The sequence below is a fragment of the Oryctolagus cuniculus genome, chromosome 1, assembly GCF_051225735.1.
Source record: "Oryctolagus cuniculus isolate XC-2025 breed Fujian yellow rabbit chromosome 1, ASM5122573v1, whole genome shotgun sequence".
NCBI classification, from domain to species: domain Eukaryota; kingdom Metazoa; phylum Chordata; class Mammalia; order Lagomorpha; family Leporidae; genus Oryctolagus; species Oryctolagus cuniculus.
Window position 1 is genome coordinate 135736681 of NC_142867.1, and position 19997 is coordinate 135756677.

Genomic DNA, 19997 nt, shown 5'->3' on the forward strand with positions numbered 1-19997 from the left:
ACAAATGGGATTGCAAGAAATGTCTTCTTTCTATTTATTTTTAAGGTGATGGAGGGAGACGAAAAGCTTAAAGGGAGGAGACAGAGGTGTCTCCCTGGCAGCCACCATTATATTAATCTTGGTGGCAAAATAGAAGATGCACCCTACTGGCCGGCTACCTCCCTTCCCTAAATTTATTTTCCTAGGTTATAAATGTGGTTTTCCTTTGACTAGAGAGTTGTTCAGTTAAAACAAATCAAGGCTCCACTCAAGATAATTTACATAGGATCACAAAATTTACCCATGAGCTCTAACTCAGGATAGAAGTTGGAAATAAAAAGACCCTCTCTTTAGGTTATTTAACATAAATGGAGTTAAGCGGATGAGAATTTTTATCTTTCTTGTTTTTAAGGACTTATTTATTTGATAGGCAGAGTTACATAGAGACAGAGATCTTCCATCCACTGGTTCACTCCCCAAATGGCTGCAACAGCTGGAGCTCAGCTCATTCAAAGCCAGGAGCCAGGAGCTTCTTCTGGGTCTTCCCACATGGGTTCAGGGGCTCAAGGATGTGGGCCATCTTCCACTTCTTTCCCAGGCCATAGCAGAGAGCTGGATCGGAAGTGGAGCAGCCGCACCTCAAACCGGCACCCATATGGGATGCTGGTGCTTCGTTAACCCGCTGCACCACAGCGTTGGCCCCTAGACTAATTTTTTTTTTTTTTGACAGGCAGAGTGGACAGTGAGAGAGAGAGATAGAGAGAAAGGTCTTCCTTTGCCATTGGTTCACCCCCCAGATGGCCACTACGGCCGGTGCACAGCGCTGATCTGAAGCCAGGAGCCAGGTGTTTTCTCCTGGTCTCCTATGCGGGTGCAGGGCCCAAGCACTTGGGCCATCCTCCCCTGCACTCCCAGGCTACAGCAGAGAGCTGGAGTGGAAGAGGAGCAACTGGGACAGAATCCGGCACCCCAACCGGGACTAGAACTCCGGGTACCGGCACCGCAGGTGGAAGATTAGCCAAGTGAGCTTCGGCACCGGCCCCCTAGACTGAAATTTTAATCAGTTCTATTTTTGGTGTAGATAGATAGCTTTTAAAATATTATTTTAGGGACTGTCTTTCTCTCTGCTTCTCCTCTCTCTTTGTAACTCTGACTTTGAAGAAAAAAAAATATTTGGCCTCTGTCTGCCCATGGTTGGGGGTGGGGTTGTAGCTTCTGTTTGCATGTGGGTGGGTGGAGTGGGGGGGTCTCAGATTTCCATACGTTGTCCCACAGAGATTCCCAATCTGAAGCCTTAGAGGTTTGATGTCAGCTCTTGCTGCTGACAGCTAACATGCATTTCTTGATGAGCACTAGCAGGGTAAGGTCCCTTTTCAAGTCCCCACTGCATGGTGTGACTCAAGGTGGATGGCACTCATTTTTCTTCATTTTGGTTGGACTTTGTCCCTCACAGCCTCGTAGCAGGTGCTTGTCTTCATTTCCTATTTAGCACTGAATATCTCAAACAGAGGTGCCAAAGTTTAGCATATAATAGTATGTAATGGTATGTAATGAATGCCTTTAAACTAGGTAAAAGGAACCAGTGCAAAATTAGACTTGAACATGGCAGGATATTTTCAAAATTTGATCTAAACAGGAGGTGGTCATTTCTTTTTCTGTGTCTGCATTTAAAATGATGCTAATAATTGCTGCATCATTGGAGTGCACCCATCACGAGAGATTTTGCTTGGCTAGGAAGTTGGCTAGAAACAAAACACTGTTCTCCATGGGCTGGATCAGCTGCAGGAAGGGACTCCTGTTCGGTGTAGACTAAATCAGCACCTCTTCCATTTGCAGGCTTCTGAACCTGTGCACACGGAGAGGCAGGGACACTGCTGCCAGACGTGGTGCAGTCTGCTTGGAAGGAAAAAAAAAATCCCATTATTGTTCCTCCCACATTGTCTTTCTGTGAGTTTCATAATCTTACCCTAAATTTAGTTCTCCCTGACAATGGAAGGAAAGTTACAGTGCTTCTCGTGCAGCTGGGGGAATGAAGTTAGGAAAAAATCGTGCTTTTCGGAAACTTTTGATGTGGCTTCCTGAGTCTGCTGGTGAACTTCGGACGAAAGGCACGCTTTGGTAGGGATTGTCAGCCTGCCAAGTTCCTGTTTTCTAGATGTTCGTCTGACCTATTTGGTTTTGATCCTTTCCCGACCCCATTTTTCTGCACCCAGCAATTTGCTCTACTGGGTTGATTTCGTATTCTTGGATCTTGCCGGGGCCTCTGTGTGGGAAGTGTGTTTGGGTGTTCCTTGTCTGTGCTGAGGCAGCTTAAACCTCCATGTCATTCATATTCACGAGGCCGTTTAAAGATGTGGCTGAGATAAATCAGGCTCTGAATCCTGCCTTTGCGTCCTGTGAAACAGTGTATGTAGTCACATGTGGTGATGGCAGGTCTATGTCGCACATGAGGGTTTTTTTAAAAATATTTTATTTATTTATATGAAAGGCAGAATTACAGAGAGAGAGGGAGGAAGGGAGGGGTTGAGAGAGAGAGAGAGAGAATCTTCCATTCATTGATTCACTCTCCAGATGGCCACAATAGCCAGGCCAAAGCCAGGAGCCAGGAGCTTCTTCCGTGTCTCCCAGAAGGGTGGTAGGGACTCAAGGACTTGGGCCATCTTCCACTGCTTTCCCAGGGGCATTAGCAGGGAGCTGGAATGGAAGTGGATCAGTCGGGACTCCAACCAGCGCCCATATGGAATACTGGCTCTGCAGATGGTGGCGTAACCTGCTATATCACAGCACCAGCCTTGCTGTCCCCAGTTTTAAAACTCAAAACCCAGAGTCTCCAGGACCCCCTCTATTCCAGCCCATCTGGGATGTTGAGTGCCTTTGACGAAGTTTGGTTCTGCTTACTTTTAGCCAAATACTTAAAATTTTAAGTCAAGTTAATAAATTGTGAAATAAAATAGTTTCTCTCTTCCTACTTGACACGTATGTCTGTAGTGACCTAAAAGGCTGGGTTTGGAGTTACAATTCTCAGACTCATGGAATTCCATGCAAGAACATTGTGATCTTGATGGAGCTGCCCCAGGCCGGGGCCTCTGACGGGCAACTCCAACAGTCCAATGAGAGGGTTCACAGGGTTGTGTGTGGACATCCCAGCCCACCTGTCTTAGCTCCATCCTCATCCCTCCCGGTGGGTCTCGGGGTCAGAGAGTTGGCCAGCAGGGGACGTGGCTACTCATGAGTGACTGGGAGAAAGGCTGAGCAGGCCGAGCAGGTGGGTTTGGGCAGTGTGGGAAGGGAATTCTGGGTCCTAGGGACCTGCAGTGAGGTCTAGAATTGGGATCTGCTTTCCGGAGGGCGTGTCCCCTTCCAGACACAGATGAGAGGGCAGGGTGAAATCTGCTGACGTAATGGATTCTTGAGTGATTCAAGGGATGGCCTGCCTCCTTGAGCAGGGGTAGGAAGTCCTCATGCCGGAAGGGACATCCTTTGGTCCAGAATCTTTGCAAAGGGAAAGGACTCCAGGGACAGGTGAGTGCCCTGAAAATGACATTAGGGGCCCTTTTCCCTGGGACTTCCCGCTACTTTATTCACAGACTCATCCCTCAGTCCACAGGGCAGCCTTCAAGTCCCTTCTCAGGGGTCATCCCAGCTACAGATAATTCTGACAGTGTCCACTGACACCGACACAGTTGTAACTCAGAGCTAATTTGAAATGGATTTTTGGGATAACGAAGCTAAGAACTCAAGTGAGATTTATTGGAATCAGTGGCTTTGCATGATTTGACTTGGAATTATCATACATGGCTGCGTAGGTTTGCACTGCACGGTGCTAGTCACATAGATGCAACATGAAAGGTGCCCCCTAGAGTTGTGCAAAGCGTTATGCATACCCCAAAGTGGACATTCCATTATTTAATTTTTTTCTTCTGCTAAAATAGATATTCTTGTAGTTGAAATGTGTTAAAATTCTAATTTGAACATTGGGGTTACTTTTATTTGGTTCTTCATTTAGACTAACCTTGATTGTTCACTGGGGAACACATGAGCAGAACATTGGCTCATTTTGCGTTATTTTAATGGCATTTTTTCTGCCAGGAGTTCAGAAGTGAAATGGAAACTGAGTAAGCTTTATGGTTTACAGGTTTCGCTGTTTCACACGGCGAGTGAGGATTAAGAGCATAGGAAATAACTTTGGAAATTCATTTTGCAATCACTTAAATGTAATAACAAAATTTAATTTTCTTTCCAAGTCTGCTTTCAGGGAGAGACCCACTTAGCTCTGATTGGAGAATAAGTAGTAAATGTTTTTGTCACCAGTTCTTGTTGATGCCGAGTTGTTTTTTTTTTTTTTTTTTAATTTAAATGTTTTTGGCAGATCTTGTGGAAATACCTTTGAGCGGAATATTCTGATCATCTTGGTGACTTTGGAGTCATCCAAAAAATTAAGTCAGTGTCCTTTTATTTACACTGTGTTTATTTATAACCTCTTGTGTGTAAATGACTTCAACGGAGAAAGTACATTTTCTTTTTCTGTGCCATTTTTAAGGCCACAGAGAATTCCTTTAGCTGTAGAGCCCCTCCTCGCCCAAGGGCAAGCCGGACAATAACATTCTGCAGAGAGATTGTTCCTGGATGCAAGTGGCCTGGCTACACACAGGTTGGCAGTAATTGCCAGCCACACCATCAGTGGCTAACACAAAATGCCAGAATTGTAAGAAAAATACCAGAATTGCCATGGAAACGACCAACCATAGGATAGAAACAGTCCAATAAAATAACTGGCAGCGATTTGTTAATCTCAGACGTTCTCTCAGAGCGACTTGTGGCTTCTCATTGTTTGTTCCATTTTTGCAGGGATGAAAGGTGGAGGACTGGGGAGAACACCAAGAATTTCAGGTCTTAGTGACCTGTTGTCCTGTAAAGCAATCTATTCCATGATAAACCTTCAATGTGTATTTAGCGTGCTTTTGTTTGCATCGGTTAGTAATTTTAAGCTTCAAAAATGCATACTTAACAAGCCTTTTCTGTGTTTTGCTTTTTTTAGATCCAAACCTGAATTATCCTGATGTAATTTATGCAGGTAGCTATCATGTTTTTCTTTGCTTTGTGTTTTTTCAAAATGTTTGTGTATAATGAAATAAATTAACTAAAAGAAGATCTCTAAGCTCGGTTAACTATGCACTTTAAGCACGATATGGGTCTAATAATATTTCAAAAATCGTTCAGTACTGATGGCTGTTTTCCCTTGATATTTCCAGTGCCTGTAAATAGCCTTTTGTCTCTCCCGCTCTGTTCTTGGAACTAGTGAATCCATTGTCCTGGAACAGACACTTTGCTTCCATAACTGGGAACTAATAACCTGTTTAAAAGCCCTGACTGCCCAGAAAAGAGAAGTGTATCAGTTTCTGGCTGTGTCAGGAAACCCAATTCAAAATGACGGTTCTTGTATGGGGAGGAAGTCCAGCTCACAGGACCCTCAGGGGTAGACTTGCCTTAGGGATAAGACCAATGGCCCCGCTGTGTTGTCGGGGACCCAAGTTCACTGCCTTTCTGCAGTCCCCCTGCCCAATGCGCTGTCCTCCTGAAGGTTTGGCTCCCTTGGGGCTGTGAGTTGGTGTCAGCGGATGGACATGCAATATTCACTGAGTGCAGACAGGGAAGAGCAGGTGAGGAGGTCCCAGACCGGGAGAACTTTCCCAGACACCTCCACCACACCCTCTTTGTGTCTGATTGAAGACCCAGCTGGGTCATGGTCCATACCTGCGCTCATGAGTAACACGGAGGGTGGATTAACTCCTGCTTCCCTGACCCACCTTGGAGTTGAGGTCAGTTTCCCTGGAGGTGGATTGGTGAAACCCTCGAACAAAATGAGGTTCCCCCAGGAGTGTGTGAAGATGAAATCAAAAGGCCCACTACGTTAGCTTTTGCTCCTTTTCTGAAGTCTTCTTTGCTGTGTTGATCAAACATGAGTTTGCTTCCCAAAGTGAAAAAAAAAAACAAAAAACAAAAAACAAAACAAAAAAAAAATCTTTACCACTCCCAGACTGTGTTCCTGCTGAGAAGCCATGGTTATGGGAACTGGCAGGCTATATTTCTTGTTTTGTTTTTTTTTTTTAAAGATGTATTTATTTATTTGAAAGTCAGAGTTACAAAGAAAGAGAAGGAGAGGCAGAGAGAGAAAGAGAGAGAAAGAGGTCTTCCCTCTGCTGGTTCACTCCCTAATTGGCTGCAAAGGCCAGAGCTGGGTTGATCCAAAGGCAGGAGCCAGGAGTTTCTTCCCGGTCTCCCACACAGGTACAGGGGCCCAAGGACTTGGACCATCTTCCACTGCTTTCCCAGGCCATAGCAGAGAGCTGGATCAGAAATGGAGGAGCCAGGACTCGAACCGGCACCCATAAGGGATGCCAGCACTGCAGGCAGCAGCTCTACCTGCTATGCCACAGGGCCGGCCCCCTGGCAGGCTATATTTCAAGACTTAACTTGAGATTCAAGAATGATTGAAAGTTACACTGATGACAATTTTTCTATGCACATAGTTATACAATAAAATATTCTGCTCTTTAATTTTGTATTTAAATATAGTCTTTTTATAAAGTAGTTCTATGTATATTTATTTACAATATGTGGTTATATTTAACTCGAGCTAATTTTAACTGAAGAATTATATTGTCTGTATCTGGTGATTCATGTTAAGCCCTATTTCTTTCAAGTTGTGGTTTGGCTGGCTTTGTGCTTGTGATTTGTGTATTTTTGTTTTACTTTGTTCTGATGTGGTTTAAGCGAAGAATGGCATTCTTTTCTGATCATTTCAGGATTTTAAAAACGTTACCTTTGCATTGGCCTCAGATCTCATTTTGAAAGTTTAGGCCAAAGCATCGTCACAGTAAACTGCCGCTGCTTTAAATGATTTAAGCTTTGAGTGAGCCGTTGGCTATGCTATGAGGAGGGAAAAATAAGTGATTATTTGTTGGTGCTTAAGTGTGTCTTAAGATACTCAAAATGAAAATGGCGGAAATGTGTTTTTTCTGGCCTTAAGAATAAAACAAAATAAGTATTCTCTTCTGTTACTTTTCATTCACATTCAAAGGAGCACTTGTGTTGATAAAATTGTAATTCAAAGTGGTTGTCTGAAGCCAGTGCAGTGATTTTACTGTTGAAGTGTAGCTGGACCTGGGATCATGAGGCAGCTCATTTAGGGTGGAAATTGATGACATCGTATCTATTTAGAATCAAAATACAGACATGTATAAGCAACTTTGCAATCAGTCTACTGAGGTTCCTTTTTGTATGTGATCCTGCGAATAAAAGCTTTGAGTAAACACACACAAAAAAACATTGATTTTCATCCTGACTTATGTAGATGGAAATTAATTTACAAGATAGCAGCCGCATTTGAGATGGGGTGAATGGAGGACACACCCTTACAATCTTAAATGTCTACCTGTTGATACTTCTGAACTGGAAATGCCAACAAGTTGGAGCTCTTCAAACAAGTTCCCGTGCTCCGTCTCGGGGCTGACTATGCAGCCTGTTAAGTGTGTGTGCTCACCTCCCAAATGGGATGCATCTGCCCCGGAAAAAGTGTTGTTCAGTTGATTCCTGGGTTTGTGTCTGGGCTCTGCCACCTCCTTCCTAGTGGCCTTGGACTCATCATGTAGCTTTCCTCGGCTGATATTCTTCAGCTGTAAGTGAAAGGTCCTCTCACTACCAGGTGATCAGTTCCCATTCGCATTTCTTTTAAATACGCCATCAGTAATGGAATGTATTCAGATGTGCAAAGAGCAAAGTCTAAACCAAGTTTAGAATTTGACAACAGCACAGTAATCTGGGTTGGATAAAATGTGGGCATTCAGCTGCCACAGCACTACAACAGATTCAACCCAGGTCACCTTTCTCCATGGCCGTGCTGTCAGTGGTTTGGAATCTTTGTGATTGGTCTCGTTTCATGCTGGGTCTTAGTGTGGCCTCATGGTTGTTGGCAGCCTGATGACAACTTCATGTTCCTTGTCTCTTTCCTTTCATCTATTCAAGATTATGGGACTGCAGCGAATGATATTGGGGATACCACGAACAGAAGTAATGAAATCCCTCCCACAGGCGCTGCTGACAATGCAGGTCGAGAACATCTCTCGGTGAGTGGGATAAACAGGCATTTCCTGGACTGGCTGTGAGCATTCTGGATGTTGGTGTGTTGGAGGAATGCAGATGCTTCAACCTGACATTTTGAATTTGTGTTTGTGCTTAGTTGAGAGGCAATGAGATACACAGATAGTGAGATGATAGAGAATAGATAGAGATATAGATGGAGATGGAGATAGGGATAGGGATAGAGGCAGAGGTAGGGATAGGCACAGAGATAGAGATAAAGATAGAGACAGAAATAGAGACAGAGATAAAGATAGATGGAGATGGAGATGGACATGGACATGGAGATGGACATGGAGATGATAGAGAGACAGCTTTTCCACCTGCTGATTCACTTCTCAAATGCCCGTTATGGACAGCACTGGGCTGGGGCAGAAGCTGGCAACCAGGAACTCAATCCAGATATCCCACATGGATGTCAGAAACCCAATTACTTGAGCCATCCCCACTTCTTCCTGGAGTCTACATGTTAGCAGGAAGCTGGATTCAGGAGCTGGAGCTGGGAGTCAAACCCAAGTGCTCTGATTGGGGATGCAGGCATTTGAGTCACTAGGCTAAATACCCAATCCATCAATAAGACATTTTTATTGTTCCTATGTAAATAGGGTACTATAGGTTGGAGGGATTAATTGAAAGGCTTAAGGAAAGTGATAAAGGTGCTGGGTAGTCTGATGATTTACTTCTTCCTTTGTTCACCACTTTAATTGTTAGTGATTTCCATTTCAGATGTTTGTCCTTTACAAGGTGATGGCTAGAACAGTCACAAGCCAGTTTCCTCCTTCAGGGACTACACCTTCATATCTATCTCCATACATTTTTAATAAAAAGTGTGAGTGCCCCCCAACTCCAGTATCATCTGGAAGGGACTGGAGGGAGATTGTAAACATCTGAATGAAACTCAGGTCTGTTATTTAGACCCTAGAGGTGAATAATAGCACTAAATACATACGTAGAGCAATGCAATCCTGGAGATAGAAATGGAGGGACTGGTGTTCCGTTTTTTTCCCAGCTGGGAGCCTCTGTGGGACAGGTGGCATTTTGCATGGCCTGTGCGGGTCTGTTTGCACACCTGGGGATGGAAGGGGAGGACACGTGGGATGTATGTGAGCAAGAGCTTGCGGCTGGGACACCTGGCTCGGGGAAGGCACATGCAGGCAGCTGTCAGAGGCACCGCCAGGGCTCTCTTTCATTTTCTTCTGAGCAGTGTCATCGCCTAGGATGACCTTGTTTGCCACGTCATCTTTCCCTTCCCCGGATTCCTTAGTCGGATTCTTAGCTCTGTGGTCCCTCTTGTCATCTGCAGTTTTGCTTTTCTCACAGTTTCAGTTGCTGGAGTCAACCGTGGTCTGAAAATATTAAATGAAAGACTCTGGAGAGAAGTGAATCGTGACTTTTAGTTGTATGTCCTTCTGAAATGTGTGAGGAAAGCCTGAGCTGCCTGCTGTGTCCCCCTTGGGACACAAACCATCCTTTCGTTCAGCGTATCCACACTGTATAAGCTACTCACCCGTTAGGCACTTAGTAGGCATTGTGGTCATCAGGTCTACTGTCAAGGTATTGCAGTACTTGTAACTTGTAAAGGTGACCCTTTAATTTCCCCAAAGCCCAAACAACTATGATCATATATTGCTATAATTGTTCTATTCTTCTTCTTCTTCTTCTTTTTTTTTTTTTTTTTTTTACAGGCAGAATTAGACAGTGAGAGAAACAGAGACAGAGACAGAGAGAGAGAAAGGTCTTCCCTCTGTTGGTTAACCCCCCAAATGGCCACTATGGCTGGCGCGCTGCGCCAATCCGAAGCCAGAAGCCAGGTGCTTCCTCCTGGTCTCCCATGCGGGTGCAGTGCCCAAGTACTTGGGCCATCCTCCACTGCCTTCCTGGGCCACAGCAGAGAGCTGGAGTGGAAGAGGGGCAACCGGGACAGAATCTGGCGCCCCAACCGGGACTAGAACCCACGGTATGGGCACCGCAGGCAGAGGCCTAGTGAGCTGCGGCGCCGGCCATAATTGTTCTATGCTATCATCAGTCACTGTTGTTCATTTCTTCCTGTGCCTAATTTATAAGTTAAACTTGATCATAGGTAAATATGTATGTATAGGGGAAAAAGCACTATACATACTTATAGGGTTTGAGACCATCTACAGTTTCAGCAATCCACTGAGGGTCTTGGAATATGTCCCCTGTGTATAAGGGGTGGCTCTATACTAACAGTTGTTTCTCACACCTGTGTATCCCCACCTCCTAAGAACATTGCCTGACACGCAAAAAAAGTGTGCAAACTGATTCATGATGAGTTATGGAAGTCAGCCTGGAAGTGAAATGCCTACTTAGGCCTTGATGGAGTAACAGAGGTGATGAATGCTTGATCCAAGGCCAGGAGAGTGGGAATGGGAGGCCCACAGTACACAGACGCAGGGCAGTTGCCACTCGGAAGATGCATCCAAGCACGTGCACTGGCACAGGAAGTGTGCACATGCATTGCACTGAGGGAGCGAGAACAGATTTCTTGGCCGATCAACAGGAGAAGGGTTGCTTCTTCCAGCCTCACATCATCACTCCAAGGTTTAGTCACTTGTCCTGCCACTTAATATTTTCTAGTAAGAGAAAATCTTCAGGTGTGTATAGAACTCGGTTATTAAAACTTTTGTTTTCTCTTCCTAAATCAAAATCTCATTTTCTCTTTCTAAATCCAAATGCAAGCTCCTGGTTGACACATCTCAGTGAAGTGTTTTTTTTTTTTTTTATTTAAGATTTATTTATTTGAAAGTTAGAGTTACACACACACACACACACAGAGAGAGAGAGAGAGAGAGAGAGAGAGGTCTTCCATCCGATGGTTCACTCCCCAGATGGCCACAAAGGCCAGAGCTGGGCCACTCTGAAACCAGGAGCCAGGAGCCAGGAGCTTCTTTCAGGTCTCCCATGTGGGTGCAGGGGCCCAAGGACTTGGACCATCTTCTACTGCTTTCCCAGGCCATAGCAGAGAGCTAGATCGGAAGTGGAGCCACTGGGACTCGAACCAGCCCCCATATGGGATGCCAGTGCTTCAGGCCAGAGTGTTAACCTGCTGCGCCACAGTGCCGGCCCCTCAGTGAAGTTTGAAACATGTTGTAGCACGGTCATTGGGAGGCACAAATGGCAAAAATTGTCTTTGTTGAATATCTGTGTATTGCACTGTGAGGTCTCTAGAAATCTGCAAGGGCAAGTTTTATAGGATCTAAACATATCAGTTATGTGTGTCATATGTATGTATGTCATATGTCATGTGTTTCATTTATAAACAGTCCCTGCTCACAGAGAGGACTATTTGGTTAGAAGAGTGTAGGAGTCAGAGAGCTGGCTCAGAAGTTAAGGGTGTTACCAAGGAATCTGGAAAACATTCTGGCCAAACAGGTGCTCCTCACACACCTTGCTGGCTTCGTGGGGGATGGAAATATCCCCTTGTTCTAGCCTAAGGTCATGTCCTCAACTGAAAATCTGCCACACAACCAAACAACCAGGTTGACTGTGCTTGCCTCCTGTGTAATGACATCTGCATCCCAGCTCTCACGCAGTGGAGGAAACTACTTCGTGAGCACTCCGTTTCGAGGATGTGCTGCACCTGATTGTCACAGCAATCCTTTCTTGTTAAAGGATTTCAATTTAAATATTTATTTGCTTATTTATTTTCATCTACTTGGAAGAGAGAGAGAGAGAGAGAGAGTTTGATTTACCATTTGCTGGTTTATTCCGCAAGGGCTGAGGCAGGCTCAAGCCAGGACTCATCCCGGTCTCCCACATACGTGGCAGGGACTCAAATACTTGAGCCATCATCCTTCCCTCCCAGGATGCATTTAGCAGGAAGCTGAATGGGAAATGGAGTAGCTGGGATTCAAACTGGCACTCTGATACAGGATGTGAGTGTCCCAAGCAGGGGCTTAGCCCTCCGTGCCACTACATCCACCTCCCAAGGCTGTGAAGTTAGAGTGACTTGTTTGCAGGCCATCAGCTGATTCCCAAGCAGGAAGCCCCCTCCCCATTCCCAGGTCAACTTGCACCACAAGGGGAAGGCAGGGCTTGCGTTACTATCCGAGGAGGAAATGGACACGTGGAGAAGTGCAGGGTCTGTGTCCACTCTCCTAGCCGGTAAAGAGGACCCAAGAGCTGCTGGGTCAGGTTCCCAGCCCAGGGCTTTCCAGAGTGGGGGAGGATGGTACTGTGGCCTCAGAGAAGGTCCTCTAACCCTGCTCCTTCTCACTCTTCTTATCTAGAAAATGGAATTTGAACTTGTTCATTTAGGTATTTCTCTTATGTTAAAGAGAGGATTTTAATAATAACATAGAGAAACTTACAGCTAAAATACTGTGATCTCTTTCCTCCTGAAAAAAATTTAGAGATAAAGGTTTTTTAGAAAAATCTTAACCAAATTGATAAATTTGAGGGACGCGGTTTTGATTAGACCAGGTTCATGCACAGTTTGCCTTGCAGTTCTCGCTATCGTTCTGTGTGCACAAGGCTAAGGAGACAGGGTAAAGCCTCAACTCGTATCATGCAGAGCCTTTTCTGAGAAAGCTGCTCAGAGCTAACGACTTGGAGAAGTGAACCTTGACACCACGGCTCTGCTCTGGCTTTTTTGGTGCTTTGCTACGACTCTGTGCTGTCCTCATCTGCCATCCCAGACGATGGGAGGATTAGCCATGTGTGTGTGTTTCCCTACTTTCATTCTCAATCATGAGAGGCTGTGTAATGGGTTCAGCTCCTGAACTTGAAGGGCAGGCGTCTGGCACAAGCAGTTCAGCTGTTGCTTGGGACGCTGGCATCCCAAATGCCTCAGTTTGAGTCCTGTCTTCACTTCCGATTCCAGTTTCCTGCTAATGCACGCCATGGGAGGCAGCAAGTGACAGCTCAAGTGCTTGGATACCTTTCACTCTCATGGGGGACTTGTGAGTTCCTGGCTCCTGGCTTCAGCCTGGCCCAGTCTTGTATGTTGCACATATTTGAGGTGTGAACCAGCAGATGGAAGATATCTCTCTATGTCCCTCTGCCTTTCAGAAAAAAAGAAAACAAAAAACAAGAAAACAAGCTTGAGACGTGATTCTGGCCTGTTTTTTTCCTAAATTTGAGCTTTATCCTCCTCCTCCTCCTCTTCCTCATCAGTTTATTAACTGTTGTTACATACACTGTTCTAAGCTCATTACCTGCGTGACTCATTGAGGGTTTACCAGAATGTAGCAGGTGGAATTAATTATGTTTTCCATGTTACACACACAAGGCTTATGAGATGCAGAGAGGTTAAGTGATTCTGATGTTATACAGCTAATAAGTGGTAAATTGAAATGTTGTATTCAGAAGGAACCTGTGTTCTTGGTCTCCACTGGGTAGTGTCTCTCGGTATGAGATGGGATAGCAAGAGGTTAATCTATGCTGTAGCAGCACAAACCCCCAGGTCGCCGTGGCTCCAAACAACAAAGGTTTCTTTCCAGCTTCACTGCGTGTAATGGCCTGTACCCCCGCTCAGCTCTCCTTGTTCTGGGAGTAGGCTGCAAAGCAGACAGATTCTGGAAAGTTAGCATGCATTGTGGCAGAATGGCCAAGAGCTCTAGAGTGGGCCGGGGCACAGTTTCTCAGTGCTGGCCTCACTGGCATTTGGAGATGAGGAATTTTTTGGTCACGGAAAGAAGTTTATCAGTATTCCTGGCCTCCATCCACTCAATGCTGGTAGTATCATACCCCTGGGTGGGACAACTCAGAACTGCCAAATGTCCCTTGAGTGGCATTGTCATCCTTGGTTGAGAACCATTGCCTTAGACGAAGATCTTAGACTAGCAATGAAATTTTCTATCCTGGTGGTAACCCAGGTCTCAACTAGTACATCAACCCAGCTAGTCACATGAACTCAGCTAGTCGCAAGCAAGCTGGGACATTCTTCCCCCAAAGAGAAACACAGGAAAAAATAGAAATACTTGGGGAACAGTGCTAACAGTGAACATAGATGGGAATACTAATATTCACCTTAAAGATTATTATTCTGATAAAGTGAAACAATGAATATAAAACATAAATTACTTTGGACATCTAAGACAATTTATGACCAAATCCGACTACCTGTCTGTTTTGGTAATAAAGTTTTATTGCAATTCAGCTGTGCACACCTGTTTCCATGTAGTCCGTGGCTGACTTCACACTGCAGTGGCAGAGTAGCAGAGACTTTATGTCTGGCAAAATCTAAATAGTTGCTGTCTGATCACTTGTAGCAAGTGTTTGCCAGGTCCTGTTGTCTTAGTCCAACTTGGGTAGCTATGGCAGAATACCAGAAGCTGGGTACTTTATAAAGAAAAGATTTTTTTTTAGCTGACAGTTCTGGAGATTCAAGAACATGATGTCAGCATCAGTATCCATGGAGAGGGATTCATGATGGTGGAGGGAGAGAAAGTGAACACGTGAGCGAAAGGGAAGAAGCAGAGGAGTGGAAGGGGCCAGGCTTGCTGTTTTACAACAACCTGCTCTTTCAGGAACTTGTCCCTTCCTTTGAGAGGCAACTCATTCCTCAAGACCGGCTTAAATTCCTTCACAAGGGCGGTCCTGATCCTATGACCTCCCACTAGCCTTGCCTCTTAAAGCCTCATGACCTTTCAATGCTGTCACGCTGGGAACCAAGCCACCAGGAGACGCACCCTGTCCCCACGGCACCTAGCTTAGAGAATGGAATTTCTTTTGGAAGCAGGACCTTGGGTTGAGCAAGACTCGAGGGAGATACACAGTGCTGCCTACATCTTTGTTTCTAGTATGTTGAGGTGTGCTCAGGGTGGTGTCATGCCTTGCGCAGTAGGGGATGGTAGCAGTGTGAGCTACGTCTATTTGTACCTCTGTCACCTCCATCTCAACGTTGTGACAAGATTCACATTATACCTGTTGTCTGCCCTGTCTCCATTTATATCCTGCACACCTCTCAATGACATTTTTAAACTTGAAGAAACCTTTTTTTGGTAGCCTATAGCATACCTAGAGAAAAGGGCACAGGTTTTAAGTTACAACCCAAGGAGGTCTCACATGCTGAATTCTTCCAGTCCAACTACCAGTTCCAGGGTACCCTGACTTCTAAGAGTGGTGGTACTAACTTAAAATAAAACTTTTTATTTTATTATGGACAGTTTCCAGACATGCACAGAAGTAGAATAGTCAAATGAGCACGCATGCCCTCCAGCAGCTCAAAAGTAGCAGTATCATGGAAAACGGTCTTAAAAGCTAAGCTTTTGAGGTTGAAGATAAGTTTTTCACAGTATGCATTCCACGAGCTTTGTGAAGATCCTTGGCAAGCATGGATTGCAGAAGTTTTGGGCATCAAAGTGAACTTACCTCTTCATCTCATTTCCCGTGAACTCCTTGAAGTATCTCATACTTGTATATGTGTAGTATCTCCATCTATATGAAATCCATCAGATACCCGTTTTTAGGGCTGGGACTTCTGTTTTCTCATTTGTAAAGCAGGCATAGTCATAGGATCCTTCATCAGAGGGCTGTGGAAGACTGAGCGAATTGATGTAGAGAATGCGCTTAGAGAAGCAAGGAGTGAGCATTTGGCAAATGTGAACTGCCACCGTCATCAACATCGTTTGCCTCTAGGGCAGCATCGGCAGGTTCCTAACCGCCCTCTCTTTCCCTGCTCCAGGTGTACGCTGTGGTGGTAATTGCGTCTGTGGTGGGATTTTGCCTGCTGGTGATGCTGTTTCTACTAAAGTTGGCAAGACACTCCAAGTTTGGCATGAAAGGTAAGAAGGCTTGTGTTTGACTTTACTCCTTAGTTGAGATCATTTTTGGCTTATGACTAATGCTAATTACTACTACAGAAGGAAGTGGCTAAATGTCCAAGGATTGGGCTTCAAGGTTGAAAAAAAAAATAGCAACAAGGATAAGATACATCCTATCAAGAGGGAGAAAATAATGTGGGTTACTCAGCACTGCCCACTTTTCAATGAGGACAGCTGTCCCCAAAGACGCAGAACCGGTTCCTTGAATATCCAGTGACTAAGGGCGACGCAGGCAAGCTTCGGTGCTGTGTTTTCCCTTTGGATTCAGAAAGGTTGGCAAAGGACAGTAGCTGTAGGGTGGGGTGGGCAGGTGTATTGTATGCTGTGCATTTGATTTTTCCGTCTTTAGCTGTATGCTTTTGGTGTTGCCGCTGCTTTTCCAGGGTCCCCACTTTCCGAACTTAAAACAGTAGAGCTGCAAAGCAACATAATAGCTATCGGTGGGTTGTTGAAGTTGTGTGTGTGAAAGACTCTTTGCCGAAGTGGAAACATTGATTCTCAATGCTGGGTTAAAAAATGAGGGACCAAGAGCAGATCATTTGTGTCATTCTTAGAGGACTGAAAATTAATTTGGGGAGAAGAAACTTGGATAAGTGTTCTTGTCTGGGAAGTAAACAACCTCACTGATTAGCACTTGCTTCCAAGTGAGATCCCATGTTTAGGCTAATAGATTATTGCTTTGTTTCATTGGACCATTTCTACATGACATAGTGGGAAAACCAGGAGAAGATTAGTGGTGACAGAGGTGTGTCAGAGCAATTCTGGTGTTTTTCTTTTTTAACAGAAACATCTGTGTGGCTTATTAATGTTACTGTTGTGTTGCTTGCTTATTGAAGAGAATGTATAAGCGACAGTAGGTTGTTCAGCATACCTTGGATTATCGGGTAGATGAGATCTGGTGATGACCTTGTCTCTCTCCCTTCGTTGGTGCCTGGGGCCAAGTTTCCTAAACTAGAAATGAACATGGAAAAATAGTGATAAACCAAGGCTTAAGGAAAAGAAATTCTGAAATCATCCCCCTGTCTCCCGTTTAGACAGCTGATTCTCAACCATCCTGTTGGAGGAGAGACGGTCTTCCCTTTGCCAATAGTCAGGAAGGCTTAGAAGAGGAACGAGGGTGTGATGATTTTAAGTCCTCTGGAGTGATGGCTGTCCGGCCGGGCTCCTGTGAAACTGGTTGGGAGTGGGGCTTGCTGTACCAGCGCTCAAGTTTGTGACTTAGTAGATCTGAATGAACCTGAGAACTGGCACTTCTTGCAGTTTCCGGGGATGCTGGTGCTGCGATGGCCCACGCATTCTTGGAGAGTCACTGTCCCACGTGGTATATCTGGGCCCTCAGGGCTCCCTCTGAGTGTGAGCCCAGCTAGGCAGGGCATTACAAGCCAGACTCACCCATTGCTTCGTGGAGATCTTTCAAGGTGTCTCAGCTGGTGTGCAGGCCAGAGCTAGGCTGCTGTGCTGCCCATATTGGCTGCCTTCCTTGGCATCCTGCTTCTCTTGACCAGCTCGGTGGTTACTTTTCCTGGAGGCACTTGGAGTGGAATGCCTGTCAGCAAAGAGTTTATCAGAGAGTACCAGATTCCAGCGGTGAATAAGCCTGTCTTCAAAGCTTGAGTTGAACTCCTTTATTCTAGGGGCCCCTAAAGAAAGGACTATGTTGAGGTCTTTCGGGGGGCTCAGTAAAAGTTTTGGGGAATCTTTGGAGCAAAATTGAGGAAGCCCTTCCAGTTCTTGGTTTAAGAAGACAATACAGGTCTATCTGTTTTCTGAAGTATAGCAATGGAGAAAGAAAAGGGTAGGCGTTGTGTTCCAGAGGAGAGACTATATGACGGTCCTTCAAAACATTGTGGAAAAGTGGAATGAACAGATTAGTTTGTTTTGGTGCAAAACATTTTTGAAACTCGTGCCTAGTTTTTTCCTAAAATGTGTTTATGCAGAGTTTTTGAGAACCTCTTGTATTGGATGTTGAAAGCCCAGTGCTAAGGCTGCAACGGTATTTTATTTGAATAATTTGGGTTGACTACCACTAAGGCACCTACACTGCGTACAGCCTGAGCATATCCTTAATGGAGTCTAAGGAGCTTGTTTAGCCTTGTCCCAGAGCCAGCAACGACTTGTGCAGCAGTAACTACTATAGTATGTTTTGCTCCCTCACTCAAAAACATAAATAAAGGAGCTTTTAGGGGTTTTGTCTCAGAGGCTCACGTCCTTTAGAATCGCTCGTTTTTCCTACTTTTAGCAACTCATCCATCTGGGGCGTGACTTGATCAAAATGGGCCTGATCTGAGGTTATTGTTTCACAAGTCAGATGCTGAATTAATTCTCTCTGGGGAATCTAGAAATTAAGAGGTGCCACATACATCGAGTGCAAATGAAACTGCATCAAAAGTGGTGTTTAAAAATTAATGTAAGTTAATGTATTTTAAATGCTATTAGAGCTGAGATTCCTACTGAAAACATGTGTCTATAAAAAGGAAGAATATGTAAAAAAAAAAAAACACTATTATACTCTTGTTCCTGAAATAACCAGGCAATATGAAGATCTTGCTTTCTCAGCCTCAGTGGGCTGAACCAGGCCTTCGCTTGGCTGGGGCTGTAGTCACCGTGGAAGAGGCCCGTGGCCGAGGCTCAGAGGAGCTGTTACAGATTCTTGTCTACATAAGCATCTCAAGGGAAGGAGGTTCTCATTCTGTGCTTGCTCCCTGATCCTGGAGACAGAGTGGAAGAGCAGGGAGGTTGCTAGCTCACCCACAGGCGCTCCTAGCTTTCTACCCTCGTCTGGTGTTGCACAGTTTATCTCAACTGTCCACTGTTTAAGTCCGTGGTGGAAACATTCAGATTAGAAGCCAATGTTTATTATGGTAGGGCCCATGAACCTCTTAAGATGACCGTGCAGTTACAGGCAGGGCAAGTCCATTTCAAAGGACTTACCTGCGACCAGCATTGCCTCTCTGCACAGGCGATCTCCGTTAATTAAACCTGGGTACACCCGCTTAGTGAGCTTGGTCTGTAGGACCCTGCACTTCATTCCCTCTCCTCATTCTGTTTTGCTGTGTGCCTGTGAACAGAATGCTGACGGCACAGTTCTGAACAGGTAGCTCCCTGGCATAAGCGTTCATATTGTTCACTTTGCTTACCCAGCACCTAGCTCGTAGTTGGCACACAATGCATCCAAGAGTATTTTCAACCTCAGTCACTTTAGTTTGATTATTGGGAAAGAGTTCATATTTGGGGGAATGGCTGACCTGTGGTTAGTTAAAGAGCCACACTGCCTCGGTCTGTTTTTCAATTGCTTTAGTGAAATATCTGAGACTGGGTACTTGATAAAGAGATTTAATTTGACTCATATTTGGGTGAGCAAGAGTCCAGCATCGCGCCAGTGTCCCAAATAGTCAGAGCATGTCCTAAATGCGTCACAACGTGACAGAGAAACAGGAAGGGAATTGGCTGCATGCAGAAAGGGCCAAGGTGGGGGATGGCCTTGCGTTATAACAGCCTGCCCTGTGAGAAGTCTCATAGTCCAGTGAGGCCTGATTCACTCCCATGAGAAGCATCAATCCACCCACGAAGGTGGAACCCGCATGAGCTAATCATGGTTTTACTGGACTTCAGCTGCTGAACTGGGGACTAAACTATCAGCACGAGCGTCTTTGTGGCACAAACCACATCCAGATAGCAGCAGAACCCTGGGACTTAGTCCTGAGCTTCTAAAGGGGAGATGCTCCCATCTCTCCCCCTCCCAGTTATCCCAGATGAGGAATGGCCATCAACAGGAGATAATTTTGTACAGGTTTTAAAGGCTATTTTTTAAATGGTTTCTCTCTTTTTTTTTTTTTTTAAAGATCTATTTATTTATTTGAAAGAGTGACGGAGAGAGAGGGACACACACACACACATACACACACACGGATATTCCATCAGCCAGTTCACTCCCCTCCCCAATGCCCCCAATAGCTGGGGCTGGGCCAAGCTGATGCAATGATCCAGGAACTCCATCCAAGTGTCCCATGTGGATGACAGGGGCCCAAAGTGTTGTGCCTTCATTTGCTGCTTTCTCAGGCGCATTAGCAGGGAGCTGGATTAGAATCAGAG

At 45.1% G+C, this 19997-nt stretch overlaps 1 protein-coding gene across 7 annotated transcripts in view; it reads left to right on the forward strand.

The window, feature by feature from the left end:
• NTRK2 (neurotrophic receptor tyrosine kinase 2) overlaps positions 1 to 19997 on the forward strand; it is a 387985-nt gene that overhangs the window by 87840 nt on the left and 280148 nt on the right. For all 7 annotated transcript variants that reach the window (XM_051833735.3, XM_089315550.1, XM_089315559.1 and 4 more), the window contains 3 exons: positions 5018 to 5053; positions 8005 to 8105; positions 15767 to 15866. In XM_051833735.3, the coding sequence (XP_051689695.1) occupies positions 5018 to 5053; positions 8005 to 8105; positions 15767 to 15866 (237 nt within the window). The remainder of the gene's footprint in view (positions 1 to 5017; positions 5054 to 8004; positions 8106 to 15766; positions 15867 to 19997) is intronic.